We start from the raw sequence: 13,234 nt of genomic DNA, 5'->3' as shown, positions 1-13,234 counted from the left end.
ACTCACTTTGTAGACCAGGCTGGCCTCGAACTCAGAAATCCTCCTGCCTCTGCCTCCCGAGTGCTGGGACTAAAGGCGTGCGCCACCACGCCCGGCTCTAGCACCTTTCAAATTATTTCAGTAGTTACTTGTGCGTTTGTGTGGGTTGGTGGGTGGGTGGGTGGGGACAGAGGGTGACTTTACCCTGGAGAAACCTGACAGACACAATCTTAGTCAAATCATGGAAACCACAGGTCTTGAGATGAGCGGACTCTGTGTGTCGCCTGAGAGGACACAGTAAGAAATGGTGGTGTAAACACTGTGACACTTCAGTCTCAAAGAAGGAAGCCTGGGTCTAACCACAAAGAAATACCGAACAACTCTGAACTGAAGATAGCCTGCAAAACCAAGAAATCAAGGCTGTGAACACAGAGGTAACTGGAGGAACTGCTCAAGATCGACACAGATGATAAGGGGGTCAACCTGTGACCTCTACAGAGGGCTTTACTGAGACCATAGGCAACTCTTGAAAGGTATGCCTAGAGTCACAGCACCCGGGAAGCAGAGGCAGGAAGAACAGGAGCTCGAGGGCCACCTCAGGGATGTATCAGGCCAGACCAGACTAGGCTTAGGGACAAGCAAGGAAACAACAGCAATAAAAAAAATAAAAATAAAAAAACCAAATCAACCAACCAACCAAACAAACAAAACGCTGAATAGGCTCAGGGGCTGGAGAGATGGCTCAGTGGTTAAGTGCACTGGCTGCCCTTGCAAAGGACCTGTGTTTGGTTCCCAGCACCCACACAACAGCTCACCAACATTTGCAAATCCAGTTTCAGAGGATCCGGTGCCATCTTCTGGCCCTTGTGGGCACAGCACCCATGTGGTGCACAGATGCATATGCCAAACACTCATACACACAAAATTAAAACAAATCCTTCAAAAACACTTTTCACCATCACAAACTCCCTTCCTCAACAGCTTTTCCTCTAGCTCATGTCAGTAGAGAACAGTGCCCCGGTCACCCAAGCTTAAACACCCAAGGGTGGGCTTTCATGCTTCTCCGCCCCCACTCACTCCTACCCTTGAATCCTGCTAGTTCTGGTTTTGTAAAATCTCTCTCATATACCTCACTTATCTTTCTTTTTTATTTATTTATTCATTTATTAGATATTTTCTTTATATACATTTCAAATGCTATCCTGAAAGTCCCCTATACCCTCCCTCCACCCTGCTCCCCTACCCACCCACTCCCACTTCTTGGCCCTGGTGTTTCCCCTGTACTGGGGCATATAAAGTTTGCAATACCAGGGGCCTCTCTTCCCAGTGATGGCCAACTAGGCCATCTTCTGCTACATATGCAGCTAGAGACATGAGCTCTGGGGGTACTGGTTAGTTCACACTGTTGTTCCACCTATAGGGTTTCAGACCCCTTCAGCTCCTTGGGTGCATTCTCTAGCCCCATTGGGGGCCCTGTGTTCCATCTTATAGACTGTGAGCATCTACTTCTGTATTTGCCAGGCACTGGCATAGCCTCATATGAGACAGCTATATCAGGGTCCCTTCAGCAAAATCTTTCTGGCATTGTGCAATAGTGTCTGGGTATATACCCACTTTTCTAATTAAACCTCTAAACTTAAAAAAAAAGGGGGGGATTCAGCCTAGCTCATATAATTGCTTGTAGGAGGGTCTATAAAAGGAATGTGTACACATTGTGTAGATACAAGGTCTGATTACTGCATTTCCAGCTCAGATTACAGCTATTTACCACTGCGATCTCCTAGTTAGTGTTCTCAGCACCCACCATCAGCCTGTCCTGTATCCAGTTACCTGAGTCATCTGTTTTAAAGCTCTCGCTCATCCTTTGGGGACCTTAAATTCCCATGGTCCATGCCCAGACTTAATCTGTGATCAAGGCGGTCTGTCCTCATATCAAATGATTACAAATTGTGTCCTCATTTCCCAGAAAAAGGAAAAGTTAGCAGATCAAACTTGCTGGGTTTGAAAATGACCCTCCCCTTCTTGTTTTCCCCCCAGTAGTGAGCGTCCACCCTGGGATCTGCTAGCATTCTTGGACTATAACACAGATGAGCCAACAGCACATCAATAGTAAATATTTGGTGATAGCAGACGAGGCTTGGTTTCCTTCTGGGCATGTGTTAGCAGTTGTGATTTTTGTAATTCATGTCAATTATATGGTCAGTTTCCTTCTTGAAAAGTATTCCTGGTTTTTTTGTTTGTTTCTTTTTTAAGATGAAATGAAACATATCGAAATCTCATCAGGAACAAATTACAGGAAACACATATGCCAAATGAACACCAGAACCAAGTATCCAGGGCCTCACCAACTCATCCCTACCTCCACTCCCCCTGACTTCAGAGTTATTCAATCCCTGTTCGTGTTTGCTGGTGGCAGGGGGTTGTTTGGGGTTGCTGGGATACAGGCTTACTATGTAGCCCTTGCTGGTCTGGAACTTTTTATATAGACCATGCTGGACTTATTAAAAATATAGATGCTGGGCTGGAGAGATGGCTCAGTGGTTAAGAGCACTGACTGCTCTTCCAGAGGTCTTGAGTTCAATTCCCAGCAACCATATGGTGGCTCACAACCATCTGTAACGGGATCCTATGTCTTCTGGTGTGATTGAAGATGGAGCACTCATATACAAAACTTAAAAAAAATAAAAACCCTAGCACTAAAAAAAGTAATTTAAGTGAAACAAAAGACTTGAAGTGAATTAATGAGAGTTTCTCGAAGGTGTACACGTACACCCAGAACTCTGAAAAAGCTGGTGAACCGTGCTCAAAGCAAACGAGTGACAAACTTTGGAAGACCCAGGAGATCAAGACGGGAGCTGCTGTCTAGACTTAGAAAAGAGGGGAAGTCGCGCCCTCTAGCGTCCATTCTCTGCTGGAGCCCGGAACTAACGAAGCCAGCTGAGAAATGGGAATTTCTTAACTTTAGGCGACATTCTGATGACAGCATTACTGTCAAACACCAGTCATGTGCCTGCTTATTAAAAGAAATGTGGAAATATGTGGTGAATCTGGGATCCTGTGAAGAATTCCATCCTAGAGGGTGGGTAGCTGAGATTTATGACTACAACTGAAGATGGACAGAGAGAAGTGGGAGGAAGACCACAAACAGAAGAATCAAAACTGGAAAGGACATCAAAATTCACATGGGAGTGGAAATGTGTGTGGTTTAGACATTTGAGACAACACTGGGCTTTATCTGAAGGCTCCAGTTTCATCTTTTTTTTATGTCTCTTTAAGAGATTCTGGGCAGGGTATGGTGGCGCACGCCTTTAATCCCAACACTTGGGAGGCAGAGACAGTCGAATTTCTGAGTTCGAGGCCAGCCTGGTCTACAAAGTGAGTTCCAGGACAGTCAGTGCTATACAGAGAAACCCTGTCTCAAAAAACAACAACAACAAAAACCAACAACAAAAAAGAATTAGAAAAAAGAAAAAAGAAAAAGAGATTCTAACGATGTGGAGTTGGGGCCCTTTTACAGCAATCCCCCTGCACATGCACATAAATAAAATATTTTTAAAATATAAAAAAGAAGAGGAAGAAATTATCTGATAATCCGATATTTATTTATTTATTTATTTATTTATTTATTTATTTATTTTGAGACAGGGTCTCACTAAGTAGCTCTAACTGTCCTAGAATTCACTATGTAGACCAGGCTGGCCTCGAACTCATAGAGATCTGCCTGCTTCCAAAGTGCTGGGACTAAAGGTGTATGCCACTCTGCCCAGCTAATTCCAGTTCTTGACAGCAGTCTTCAGCCGCTCTCTGAAAGCCCATGGGAACACCAGATCTAATCCTTCCCACTCCCTGCCAGCGCCTTCGCTGCTCTCTATGCTGTGGGGAGAAATGAGAGCATTTCCAGGCCAAATACGGAATGAGGAGGCCGTGTCCACTCAGGAAGAGTGGCTATGGAGCAACTGTGAGGGGGGAAGAGGTGTTCTTTGGAGTCAAACTCTCAGTCATGACCCAGGCCTGCTGTTATACAGTCATTGCTTGGGCTTGCTGCTCCATCCTAAATTCCCCAACTGTAAGATAAAGGTGCCGGGTCCTCCCTCTGCCCCTCCTTCCTTTCCTCCCCTTCTCCCTCCTACTAAGGGTTTTGTGGAAACCAAACCAGAGTAGGCAAAGGCTGAAACCTCCAGTTTAACACAGCCTCTCTCTCTCCTCCTCACCCTCCAGAGGAGCCTCCTGACTACCCTGCAGTTCTCACCCGCTCCCCTTGTCCCTGGGACGTCCAATACACTTGCACACCCAGCAACACCAGCTGCAGGGGAAGGAACGGTTTGTTTGCATTCCAGGGCAGGGTGGTGTGGGAAGGCCTTTCTGAACCACCCTCATTACTTCCCCAGAGTTTTCCAAGTGCTGATGCCAGGCACCCGAGAGTCTCTCTCGCCAGCCTTCTCTGTATCTCCAAGTCCTGCTGTCGCTTTGAGTCTATATCCTTCTAGCCACCGGTCTCGCTCCACCACCACTCACTGGCCTCTCCTCTCAGGAGACTCTGTGATGGGCAGCCCTTTGCACATCCCCTCTTTCCAGTTACCCAGGCACCAGAGCCCTCTAAATGCAAGTCTTCTCAGATCGCTTTCCTATCTCACAGTCCCGGATCAACTGTTCAGTACCTAGGGTGTAGCCTTGACTTCCTGGCAGGGCTCAGATTCTTGTTCGGGCTCTTGACTGACTTTCTGGCTCTCTCCCCATCCTCATGGCAGCTCAGACGGGTTTCTATGGACACTAGCTCTCTCGTGGGCCATCCAAGTCTCCAGAACAACTCATGGCGACTGAGGGGCTTCCTGGAGATGCTCCTTGTTTTCAGCCTCCTCCTCTTTCCTCTTTCCCTTCCTCTCTTCTCCATCCCTCTCCTTCCTCCCCCTTTTCTTCTCTTCTCTTCTCTTCTCTTCTCTTCTCTTCTCTTCTCTTCTCTTCTCTTCTCTTCTCTTCTCTTCTCTTCTCTTCTCTTCTCTTCTCTTCTCTTCTCTTCTCTCCTCTCCTCTCCTCTCCTCTCCTCTCCTCTTCTTTTCTTTTCTTTTTTGGTTTTTCGAGACAGGGTTTCTCCATGTAGCTCTGGCTGTCCTGGAACTCACTCTGTAGACCAGGCTGGCCTTAAACTCAGAAATCCGCCTGCCTCTGCCTCCCAAGTGCTGGGACTAAAGGCGTGCGCCACCATGCCCGGCTCCCCCTTTTCTTCTTACCCTTCTCCTCTCCTCGGCTTTGGCCTTGCTGAGGATTATATCCAGGGCCTTGCACTTGCTTGCACGGAGCTAGCGATTCAAGCCCCTGAAGCCAAGTCAGTCCTGGGCACACCAGGATAACTGACTCCCTGGCTTCTCCCCGGGTCTCTGGCTACTTCGCTGGGTCGTTTTTCTCTCTCTCCCCCTTGTACATCCCACACCACCTTCATAGACTCATCCTAGGCTTTCTGCTGGAACAGCCATCCCCATCTGTAGCTCCTTCCAGACTGCTTCATCTGTCCTCTCTTTCAGCTCTGCTCGAGGTACCCTGTTCAAGCCCATGTGTTGCAACGGCTGCCCTCTCCTCTCCTCAGCTTCTCAGGTTCCTTAAAAGCAAGAAAAGGTTTATTTCTCACAACCAAACAGTTAGGTCCTCTTGTGTTCTTGGACTCTAACACACACACACACACACACACACACAGAGCTAGGAAAAGTTATTGTGATAACTATTGCTGATATACATCCACCACGCAGCAGCCAGGCCTGCCATGTACTGTCAGTACTGTCCCATCTTGTCATAGTACAAAAGACACAGTTTAACAACTACTCACATTGTGTTAGGAATTGCAAGTCACCTAGAAATGATTTAAAGTCTGTGGGAAAGGCTGGGCCATAGCTCCCCTCTGCAGCTTGTACATAAGACCTTGAGTTCAGTCCCCAGCACCAAAAGAAATAAAAATGAATAACTGGGAGGGGCTAGGCATATTACAATGTTGCTAGAGTGCCTATCTAGTACCCACAATGCCTGGGGTTTGGCTCCCAGTGTCTCATACACTGAGTGTGGTAGTCTCATACACACCAGTAATTTCAACATCAAGAGATAGTTTAAGATCATCTTCAGATACATACTAAGGTCAAGGTCAGTCTGGGGTACTTGCAACCCTCTCAAATACAAGTAGATCAACAGAAATAAATGGGAGGCTGGTGGGGAAAGTGTATGAAAACAATATGTATTCGCACAAACAAAGTCCATTTTGGTGTCTGTGGGTGTCCTAGACATCAGTGTGATCTTCCAGAACCTTGCAACCCTGCAGTGTCTGTGTTGCCTTTGTTTCAAATTGAACAACTGTCCAGCTGACTAAAGAAACAGGAGTGACACCATGAACCTCCTATGACTAGAACTTCAAAGTGACTCAGGCCCCACCAGGCTTCAGAACCCTAGGCTTCAAGAAGGGAACAAAGGCTCTGCCTGAAGCCTTCACAGAGCCCTAATGGATGGCTCACACCACAGCGCCAGCCATGTCCCTCCTAGAGTGTAACTACTCATGACATGATCAAGGGTCCCCTGGATCAAAGAGAGGTCCATTTGCAGACCGTCCAGCTTCTCCATCTGCCCATGGTTCCTGGTGTATTCTTCCAGAGCCTTGCAACCCTCCAGAGCCTGTGTTCCCTTTGTTTCAAATGGAACAACTGTCTGGCCAACTAAAGAAATGGAAGTGTTCATGAGGACACAGGCTCTGGGAAGAGGACACCCTTCCTATGGGAAAGACACAAGATCTCAGTGCGGAAGGATGTTTTAGTGCAACACTATGTGGGACAAATGAAGTGATTATTACTAGATTGTGTTTTGTCCCTACCTATCATCTGGACACACACCACTTTCTTCTGTACCACCAGTCTGGGCCACTGTCAAAACCCTATGTGTGTGTGTGTGTGTAAAGATTGTTTGGTATCACAATGGACAGCCGTGTTTGCCATCCTTTTCCATACTACGCAACATACCTACAATAGACAGCCTGCTGAGGAAGGATTTATTTTGGCCACAGAAGAAACCAGAGCTGCTCACTTTGTTGCAAACAGGGTGGAGAGTTAGATAGAAAGGGGCCAAGAATAAGACAGACTCTTCAGAGGATGAACTCTGGGACCTACTTCCTCCAACCATCCTCACCTCCTAAAATCTTATTTGGTGTAACTCTATAATGAATTAACGTACTGATGACGTCAGAACCCACATGGTATAATCATCCCTCAGTGATTGGATTTGTCACCTAGAGACCAAGCCTTCAATGCATCAGCCTCCCGTGGGTTCCTTCATACTCAGACAATAACAGCAACACTGCTTTTCCATTTTTCTACTTTACTTAGGTAACTACATCTCAGAACAGCAGTGTCTGGGGAACTGAGATGGGTAGATGGGTAGATGGTTTAGAGTAGAAAGAAATGTTTTGAAGTAAGCCCATCAGTAAGACCACCACAAGGACACTTAGAAAGACAAAAAGAAAGGTATTATTGCTGGCCAGTGCCTGCACAGGGAACTTGCCAAAACCATGCGACCCCAAGTTATGTACAAAAATCACATCCTGGTTGTCACACTCGACTTAGCAAGGAGCAGAAAGACAGAAGCCGAAAAGCAAGGTGAGTACACGTAAGGACTTTCCTGGAACTGCCCCCTAGGTGTTGGATGTGTTAGGTCTTTGTTTCCATGTTGGCAGGTACTGGGGCCTGTTGTGTTGTGTTTTAAGATCAAAATGGTGCCTCTAACATTCATGAGTTGTGTTAAGGTCTGGGAGCCTGTTACATGAACATTCACGTCTGTACCGAGTTGTTGTGGATTTGGTTTCATGCTTGCATTATGTTATTTGGGTTTCCAGAATCACGGAACCCGCATGTCTGCATGTAAATGCTGAGGGTCCCTACCCCAAGTTGGCTTTGATTGGTAAATAAAGATGCCAGTGGCCAATGGTTGGGCAGGGAGACAGAGACAGGACTCCAGGGAAAGGGGGGGGGGAGGCAGGGGGAGAATGCGACATGTTGGGGAAGAAGAAGGACCAGGCCTGGGAAATGTAGGACACAGAGAGACAGGTAGACTACCAACATGTAAGAGTCATGGATCATGGCCCAGGAAAGCTGCAGGCCTGGATCCAGGGTGGCCAGGATGGAATACAGGTTTTGGTAAGTAATAAATCAGGAGTATGGGAGGGGAGAGTGTGCTAGCGACATGGAGGAATGAAGTGGCCCAGCCACTGGGCAGATTAAGGCAAATTAAATATAAGGCTGTGTGTGTGTGTGTGTGTGTGTGTCTGTGAGTGTGTGTCTGTGTGTGTGTGTCTCTCTGTGTGTGTGTGTGTGTGTGTGTGTGTCTTTCATTCCTAGAATCCAGAGCATTGGGGTGGGTAGCAAGGAGCGTGTGTTCCGCCACAGGGGAGGTAAGAGTAGATTAATCTACTCCCGCTACACTAAGTGATTTTGTTCTGTTTTCCAGCTACTCCAAAGCTCTTTTAAATTGCTTACATGCCATTGTCACTCCTTCAGACATGTGCTCTGTTACTGCTGGAGTGGGAAGTTGGTGCGTGCAGAGGCCAGAGGTCACCTTTCAGGAGTTAAGTTCTCGCCTTCCACCATGGATTCTGAGAATGGAACTCGGGTCATCAGGCCTACACAGGATGCTTTCTTTGGCTGAGGCATCTCACTGGTCCCAGCCCTGTACTCTTTCCCTCCATGATGCTGATTATTTTCCATGGTTCTGCCTAGACTTACTGCTCAGCCTTGCCAGTTCTGCTCTCTTGCCTCAGGAGGCTGGCAGCTAAGGGCAGAACCACTAGTACCTTTTCTTCTAGTTCCAGATGGGTGACGCCAGGAGTGTGGGAGAGTGTAAGAGAGAAGAAGAGTTGGGTATCACTGCTTCCCTCCCCACATTCCTCTGCCACCTCCAACACACCATGTCTGCCAGCCTCTCTCTGAAGGCCGCCGCAGAAGCTGGACCCAAGACCTCCACTCTCCCTGCTCTCTTCATCTCTTTGGCGCAAAGGATGACAGTTTCTCACTGCTGCCAGGTCCAGGGGCTTCAGCATCCTATCTTGATTTTCTTAATCCTGCCCCATAGCATGTGTTTCTGGCTGAACCATGTCTCTTATAAATCTACACGCTGAACTCCTATCTTCGATATCTTATAAAGGGCCTGCCTTTGACTTAGAAGAGGAAACTCATGTAAAGACAGGAAGAAGATGGCCAATGGAGAGAGACCTCGAGACCTTGGTGTCACTTGCTGACACATCATCTCAGACTTCCAGTATTCAGACTGTGAGCTAATGCACTTCTGTTGCAGAAACCTCTCAATTTGTGCTATAGCTAACGCCCTAAGCATCTCCTTTACCAACTTCTGAAGGAGCCTGGGGGGTGTCATTGCCTTCCCAGGCCTGATTTTCCCAGTATTACCAACGAGGACATTAGACATCCCCCCATCAAACCCAAGATGTCTATTGCCACATTTCCAAGAGTCTGCGTTTGTCACCATTTCTGCTGTTCATTCTCTTTTCCTGAGATACACAAACTCGCAGGACCATTCACAGTAAGGTACTTAAGCCAAAAGAGTTTAATGGCGGGACTAGCTAGAATCCAACTCTCAGCTGTGAAGAACACCTTGTCGTTTCTAGAAAAAGTCCTTTTCCAACCCTTTAATCAGCTTTGACTCTGGAGCCTCAGCGAGGGTGACTGAAGCCCGGGGTGTTTCTGAAGATGCTCCAGGAGAGCTTCCGTTGCTGCTTCAGGGTCTGAGGGTGCCACTGGCAGATGCAGAGGCCAGGCGAGACGAACTGGAAGTTTTGGAGGGGAACTCAGGGACATCTAGGGAAGAAAGAATGCCGTTAGAGGGAAGGTTGTAGAAGTGCCAAAGGAAGCCATGCATTTAAACTTCCTATAATAATGTGATGTAACATAATGCAGTCATAAGGCAGGTGGGGATTTCTGAAATTCCCTAGGAACTTCTACATCACTCCTATGCAGTCTTTACCTTGAACTACAACTAGTAAAGTTTCACCTTCAAATGGTCTTTCACAAACTCAATGTGTGTGTGTGTGTGTGTATGTGTGTATCTTAGCACATACCCATGCACACACGTCAGGACATTAAGTTCATTCCTTAAGAATTGCCCATCAGGCTGGAGAGATGGCTCAGTGGTTAAGAACACTGACTGCCCTTCCAAAGGTTCTGAATTTAAATCCCGGCAACCACATGGTGGCTCACAACCATCCGCAATGAGATCTGGCGCCCTCTTCTGGTGTGTCTGAAGACAGCTACGATGTACTTATATATAATAATAAGTAAGTCTTTGGGAGAGTGGACTGAGTGAGTGGGGTTGACCAGAGTGAGCAGAGATCCTAAAAATCAATTCCCAGCAATCACATGAAGGCTCACAACCATCTGTAGAGCTACAGTGTACTCCTATACATAAAATAAATAAATAAATCATTTTTTTTAAAGGAGTTACCCATCTAGATTTTTGTTTTGTTTTGTAATACAGGGTTGGTCAGTGGTCTGGGCCTCACCAGTTAGGCTAGGCTAACTGAGCCCCAGGGATCCACCTGTCTAAACCTCCTAAGTGCCGAGGTTATAAGCACACACCACCATCCTTTGCTTTTCACACGGGTGCTGAGGATCAACCTCAGGTCCTCATGCTTGCTGGGCAAGCACATTACAGACCGAGCCATCTCCCCACACCCACCACATTTTATATGGACTTTGAGAAAATCATAAAAGAGAAAGGGAGGGATGGAGCCATCCACAGTCTCCATTTTAGAAGTAAATACAAGGGGGGAACAGTGACAGGGCACAGTCACAGCTTCAATGTCACAGCTGGCTCTGGAGACTTCCGAGTCTTAGACCAGGGAATGCCAGCACTGTCCCCATGCCTTTCACCATACGCATGTATCTGCATGCACCCTTTTAAACAAGACAAATGGCCCAAGGTGACATCCCCACCTCAACTCACAGTGACCACAGATCTCTCCTTGATGGCTGGCCGTGGGCAGGAAAGGGAGAGGGAAAGCAGAGAGTGAGAAGATAAGGCAAGCTGAGCTTGAGGCAAGAGTTCGGAAGTGCTTGATAAAGTTGGCCTTTGAGGCCAGGCACTTGGGAGGAAGAGGCAGGTAGGTTTCTGTGGACTTGAAGCTGGATCGGTCTACACAGTGAGATCCTATCTCAAACACTAAATTAAACTTTTAAAAGTTTGCCCTTGGATTTCTGAGTTCGAGGCCAGCCTGGTCTACAAAGTGAGAGCCAGGGCTATACAGAGAATCCCTGTCATGAAAAAAAAAAAAAAGTTTGCCCTTGAGCCCATTATGAAGGCATACATCTATCATCCCAGCTGTCTGAACTTAGAGGAAGGAGGGGCTGCTGAAAGCTCAAGGCCAGCCTGGGCCTTGAAACATACCAAACAAACACAAAAAGCAAAGTCAATAGTTTGCCTTTCCCTTGGCTTCAATTGCATAGCAATGAAAGATGATTCTCATGGCCACAGACCCTTGCCCTCTGTCATTTCCCGCCATGCCACCCCACCCCACCCCATGTACGTGCTCCCCCTGACCCCCTACTCCAACTTGTCAGGCAAGGTGCAGATCACGTGAAATCATTAATCCGTCTTATGCTCTGACTCATGCGTTCAGGCTTCCTCAGAACCTTGGAAATCTCTTCATTTTCATTGATTCAGAAACCAGGGATTGCTGTCACTTTCTCTCCCCTTGGCTAACTTTCCCTCAAGGTTACACTGTGTGGAATGGTCTTCCCCCACACCTCTGACCTGCCTGAATTCCTAACAGCTAACTCACCCTCCAAGGTCCACTTTTCTCCTAGAAGTATCAATGTACAAAGTCTCACATAGCCCAGGCTAGCCCCTTCGAACTCTTCTCAAATCCTTCTGCCTCTGCCTCCCGAGTGCTGGGATTACACGGGACGACACTCAGAGATTCTAATGTATTGTAGACATTTTCACACTCAGTACATTGGAGGCCTGAGGGTGACACCAGATGCTTTTCTCAATTGCTTTCCAACTTGATTTCCGAGGCACCATCTTTTGTTGGCCTGGAGGTTGCTGACTCAGCTAGACTGGCTGTCCAGGAAGCACCACTCTTGTCTCTGTCTTCCCAGAGCTGGGATCTTGGGTAAACACATGCCACCATGATCAACTGGGCACTGGCTAGGTGTCAAACTCAGGTCCCCATGCTTGTATGGTAAACATTTTATACTCCGAGCCATCTCCCCAGCCCTGTCTTTTGAGTTTTAGGATAAGATTTCTCTGTGTAGCCCAAGTTGTCCTTGAACTTGCAACAATGCTCCTGCTTCTGCCTCAAGCGCAGGGATTACACATTTGCATGAGCCTGCCCAACTTGAATGCTTTCATCTTCTGGCGTTCTCAGAACATCACTGATCCCTCCATCTTGGCCTTGGTGGCTTGGTCTTGTGAATCACTGTTCATCTCTGTGTCTTGGTCTCCATGCCTGCAAAGCTGGGGCCTTGTGCTTCACTGTTTCAACAGGGGCCATCTACAGAGGTCCAGAATATATTGGGTGGTGATTTTTTAAAAATATTCATTTATTTATTGTATGTAAGTACACTGTAGCTGTCTTCAGACACACCAGGAGAGGGCATCAGATCCCATTACAGATGGTTGTGAGTCACCATGTGGTTGCTGGGCTTTGAACTCAGGACCTTTTGAAAAGTCGTCAGTACTCTTAACAGCTGAGCCTTCTCTCCAGCCCTGGATGGTGAGTCCCCCCCACACCCCCCAAAGTAGACAAAACAAGGGCTGAAGTAACAAGTAGGAAGCGGCAGTATTGAGGGTGGGGGCAGGGGGATAAGAGCACAGAACCTTCCCTTGTTTGGTGTTTTCAGTGTTGGTTTAAGATCCCTGTAGAGACAGATGAGCTCATGCAGGGGACCGAGGCAGAAAGGTTAAAGTTCAAAGCCTACCTGGGCTACAAAAAGAGTTCTAGGCCAGCCCCAGGGAATTTAGCAATTTAGTTAAACCTTGTCTCAAAATAAAGCTGGGTGTGGTGGCACACACACACACACATCTTGGATCCCAGCACTCAGGAGGTAGAAGCAGGTGGATCTCTGTGAGTTCGAGGCCAGCCTGGTCTACAGAGTGAGTTCCAGGACAGCCAGGGATACACAGAGAAACATTGTTTCGAAAAGGAAAGGAAAGGAAAGGAAAGGAAAGGAAAGGAAAGGAAAGGAAAGGAAAGGAAAGGAAAGGAAAGGAAAGGAAAGGAAAG

General features: G+C 47.2%; 1 protein-coding gene across 3 annotated transcripts in view; it reads right to left on the bottom strand.

Moving 5' to 3' along the window:
• Positions 1 to 9,540: 9,540 nt before the first annotated feature.
• Positions 9,541 to 13,234, bottom strand: part of Fbxo16 (F-box protein 16) — a 50,921-nt gene continuing 47,227 nt past the window's right edge. The window contains exons 8-9 of one of the 3 annotated variants that reach the window (XM_029469192.1): positions 10,944 to 10,979; positions 9,727 to 9,809 (exon numbers count right to left, since the gene is read on the bottom strand). In XM_029469192.1, the coding sequence (XP_029325052.1) occupies positions 10,950 to 10,979 (30 nt within the window). In that variant the 3' untranslated portion in view covers positions 9,727 to 9,809; positions 10,944 to 10,949. Of the gene's footprint in view, positions 9,810 to 10,943; positions 10,980 to 13,234 lie in introns of all 3 variants that reach the window. The other 2 variants (XM_029469191.1, XM_021182516.2) reach the window with 2 other exon arrangements.

The sequence above is a fragment of the Mus caroli genome, chromosome 14 (assembly GCF_900094665.2).
Source record: "Mus caroli chromosome 14, CAROLI_EIJ_v1.1, whole genome shotgun sequence".
NCBI lineage: Eukaryota > Metazoa > Chordata > Mammalia > Rodentia > Muridae > Mus > Mus caroli.
Note: the sequence above shows the minus strand (reverse complement) of the source record. Positions and strands in the feature narration are given on the sequence as shown.